The sequence below is a fragment of the Vulpes vulpes genome, chromosome 1, assembly GCF_048418805.1.
Source record: "Vulpes vulpes isolate BD-2025 chromosome 1, VulVul3, whole genome shotgun sequence".
In the NCBI taxonomy this organism is placed as follows: domain Eukaryota; kingdom Metazoa; phylum Chordata; class Mammalia; order Carnivora; family Canidae; genus Vulpes; species Vulpes vulpes.
In genome coordinates this window covers 48,750,862-48,754,813 of record NC_132780.1, presented here as the reverse complement: position 1 = coordinate 48,754,813, position 3,952 = coordinate 48,750,862, and the positions used below count along the sequence as shown (strand labels likewise).

At 57.3% G+C, this 3,952-nt stretch overlaps 1 protein-coding gene across 1 annotated transcript; it reads left to right on the top strand.

Annotated features, from left to right (window-relative positions):
* The first annotated feature begins 394 nt into the window (after positions 1 to 394).
* On the top strand, positions 395 to 2,737 carry GAS1 (growth arrest specific 1). Its single transcript, XM_072763522.1, has one exon. It carries the CDS (start codon positions 395 to 397, stop codon positions 1,421 to 1,423), a length of 1,029 nt encoding a protein of 342 aa, XP_072619623.1. The 3' UTR covers positions 1,424 to 2,737.
* Positions 2,738 to 3,952: the final 1,215 nt, after the last annotated feature.

Sequence of the window (3,952 nt, the reverse complement as noted above, 5' to 3'; positions counted from 1 at the left end):
GGGAGGAAGGAGCCGCCGCGGCCGCACAACGGATCTGCAGGCGCGGAGCAAAATGCACCCGCGGCGCCGCGCGGTCCCGCAGCCCCGCCGCGGCCCCGCGGCCCGCAGCCCGCCGGCGCGGCACTGAGCGCCTCGCGCCACCGCCGGGGGACGACCGGAGGGGCTCTCCGCGGCCGTGCGTTTCTGGGGGAGCCACCGCAGCCCGAGCGAACGGGCGGGCGCCCAGACCTTCTGCGAGCGGCGCGGCACCAGCGAGCGGCGCGCATGGATTTATGAAAACACTCATGCAAGAAGTTGGCAGGACTGGGGCAAACTTTTCCGCCGGCTCCGCGTCCGCCGCTGCCCGCGCCTCGTCTCCTTTCCCCTCCTCGCCCGGCGGCCGCCGCGGCCCGCGATGGTGGCGGGGCTGCTGGGCGGCGGCGGCGGGGCCCGCGCGGGGACCGTGCCGGGCGCCTGGCTGTGCCTGATGGCGCTGCTGCAGCTGCTGGGCTCGGCGCCGCGGGGCTCGGGGCTGGCGCACGGCCGCCGCCTCATCTGCTGGCAGGCGCTGCTGCAGTGCCAGGGGGAGCCGGAGTGCAGCTACGCCTACAACCAGTACGCCGAGGCGTGCGCGCCGGTGCTGGCGCAGCGCGGCGGGGGCGACGCGCCGGGGGCCGCGGCCGCCGCCGCCGCCGCCGCCGCCGCCTTCCCGGCGTCGGCCGCCTCGTTCTCGTCGCGCTGGCGCTGCCCGAGCCACTGCATCTCGGCGCTCATTCAGCTCAACCACACGCGCCGCGGGCCTGCCCTGGAGGACTGTGACTGCGCGCAGGACGAGAACTGCAAGTCCACCAAGCGCGCCATTGAGCCGTGCCTGCCGCGGACGAGCGGCGGCGGCGCGGGCGCGGGCGCGGGCGGGGTCATGGGCTGCACCGAGGCCCGGCGGCGCTGCGACCGCGACAGCCGCTGCAACCTGGCCCTGGGCCGCTACCTGACCTACTGCGGCAAGCTCTTCAACGGGCTGCGCTGCACCGACGAGTGCCGCACGGTCATCGAGGACATGCTGGCCGTGCCCAAGGCGGCGCTGCTCAACGACTGCGTGTGCGACGGGCTGGAGCGGCCCATCTGCGAGTCGGTCAAGGAGAACATGGCCCGCCTGTGCTTCGGCGCCGAGCTGGGCAACGGCCCGGGCAGCAGCGGCTCGGACGGCGGCCTGGACGACTACTACGACGAGGACTACGAGGACGAGCCGCGCGCGGGGGGCGCGGGCGGCGAGCAGCTGCTGGACGACGACGACGGCGCCCCGCACCCGGCGCGCCCGGGCGGCGGCGCTGCAGCGGCGGGCGGCCGCGGGGACCTGCCCTACGGGCCGGGGCGCAGGAGCAGCGGCGGCGGCCGCACCGCGCTCGCCTCCATCTTGCTGCTGCTGCTCCCGCTGCTCTTCTAGCCGCCGCGGCGGGCTGCGGGAGGGCGGGGACCCGGGGGCGGCTGCGGTCGCTCCCCGGCGCCCCGCGTGGACTCTGCCGGGCGGGTGCCCCCTCGGGCCCTCGCGCCTCCCCCGCGCCCTCCCGCGCTCGGGGCTCCTCGGACCGCCTCCCCTGCCCCCACTCCGGGCCCGGGAACTCCCGGCGCGACTGCCCTGCGGAAGGCGGCGGGCGGGGGCTCGGGGCGCTGGGGCTCGGGGCGCGGGGGTGCGGCGGGGCGGGGGCGGTAGCCGACCTGTGGGGCCCTGACAGCGTCACGGGAGCGGGCTTGGGCAGGGGTTTGAAGGAGGATTTACGTTTGCAAAAGGGGCCGTGTGTGTGTGTGTGTGTGTGTGTGTGTGTGTGTGAGCGTTTTGGCTGCGCAGGGGGGGGGGGGTGGGGGGACTGTCGGTGTCGACTTTTATTGTGGCCAGTGAGGACCTTGCAATCGTGAGTAAACTTAACCGATTCACTTGTTTACTCTTGGTCAGCGCTCAGAATGGTCTGTTTGGGCGGGGGAGGAGCACTGGGAAGGGGTTAATGTGCATGCATTAGTTTTGGATAACTGCGCCCTTGACCTTAATTTCATTGCCACCACTCTGATCTCTTAGCACATTTCTTAGGATTAAAGGTCAAAAGATGCTGATCTAAAGGGCTGCTGGTGGTGTTGAACAATGCAACTTTTTACGTAAAAGAGCTCTGCACTGCCATCTATGAAAGCCTCTTTGGGATGTTTGTCTTGTCATTTTTGTTCTTTACATCAAGAAAATTGTATGTACAAATATGCGGAGAAAATATATTGCCTCTGCTTTTATCAGGGTGCTAAACCCTGGTACTTCTATATAAAGTGTATTAAAACTGGGATTTGTTACCAGTTGCTGTACTTTGTATATAGAATTTTTATAAATTGTATGCTTCAGAAATAATTTATTTTTAAAAAGAAATTAAAATTTTAAATCTGCAACCACGTTTTGCCTTTCCTCTCTGAAATGTACAGATTCCGTTTGTCACCAGGGATCCAAACCCACAATCCATTGTGAAGTGTTCTCTCTCTAGAACAGTCCTTAAATGTACAGTGTATTTTATAGATTTGAAGTTAACATTGTTATTTTCAAGAGAATTTATGGACATTGTAGAAATATATAAGTGCATTTCCAAACTGCCTTAAACATTGTATTTTTATAGACATCCTTTAAAAAAAAAAAAAGTCCTATGTTTTAAGTAACTATGGCTTTGTGTATTTTTTATTTGTTTTATTAAAATGTGTACATCAGTAAAGAGTTTTTAAATAATGAAAATGGTGTAGTTACTTTCCAGAGCTACATTGTGGTTTACCCAATAATGGGTAAGGAGGGGGCTGGAGGGGCCACTGGGAATCTATCAACCATCAACTGAAATTAAAATACAGCACAAGACAAGAAATGAGGGCTATTATTACTGCCTCTAATTTAATGAACAATTAGACATGTGTAAATGAAGCAGCTAAAGATACAACCCGCCGGTCGGCATTGGTTTTTACATTTGCGGAGAGAACTCACAAAATTGTGTCTTCCCTACAGATTTTGGGGACAGCTCAGAGGCCTGTCTCCCCTCCCCCCTTTCCAGGGGGAGCCCCCAAGCCCCTCCTCCAAGAGTGTCCTATCTGGCTCTAGACATTCTCCTACAATCAAACAGGCCAATAACATCTGTTACCAATAGGTCTTAGGAAACCTGGCACACCGCTTCAAAGTCATTTTCACACTTCGGGTGAAAAAGTACAAAATTTTGTTACAAAACATTCAGGCGGGCAAAAGTAAACACACTGGGGAGAGGAACAATCACCAGAACTTGTAATATTGTTGTGAAGAGTTGTTTAGCAGTGGGCTGAAGGCTGGGTTCCTGCCAGAGCTACTGATCTACACTCAAACGCCCTTAGATAAATAATTACACTCTTAAGCTGTGTCGAGTGCTGATACACTTGACCTTGTAAATAGAAATGTTTGCAGTAGGAATAAACTCCGGCATTGGAAAATCTTTTAAACATTAACACAAAAGAGAGCGCTCTGTCCTCTGGGGATTTGAGTCTGAACCTCGCCAAGCTAGGCACTTGCAAGAGGGAAAAAAAGTTTATTTATCTTCTATTCCTGGTGTTTATTTAAAGCTTTTCATTTTAAACGCGGTGATTGGAAGGCGAGTCAGGAGTTTAAAAGTCACCACAAATAAACTTTGTCTGAGGGGTCGACAGATTAGCAAGATCTCGTGTCTCTTTATATGATATTAACATGTACTGAGAAAACATAACCAGATTTCTCTGCTGCCTGAAGTAATTAACAAAGCTACGCCCCCTTCCAACCCCCCCCCCCTCCCCAAATCCCAACCCTACTTTCCAGGTTGCTTTTTGCCTCTTCACTCGCTCTTTTCTCAGCTTTTATGGAGGGCTTCCAGGCACTTCTTGTTGGATCTAAAACCAAGATTGGTCCACGGGTAGGATCAGAAAGGCTGAGAGAGTTGTGTCAGGGGAGCCGAGGAGAGTG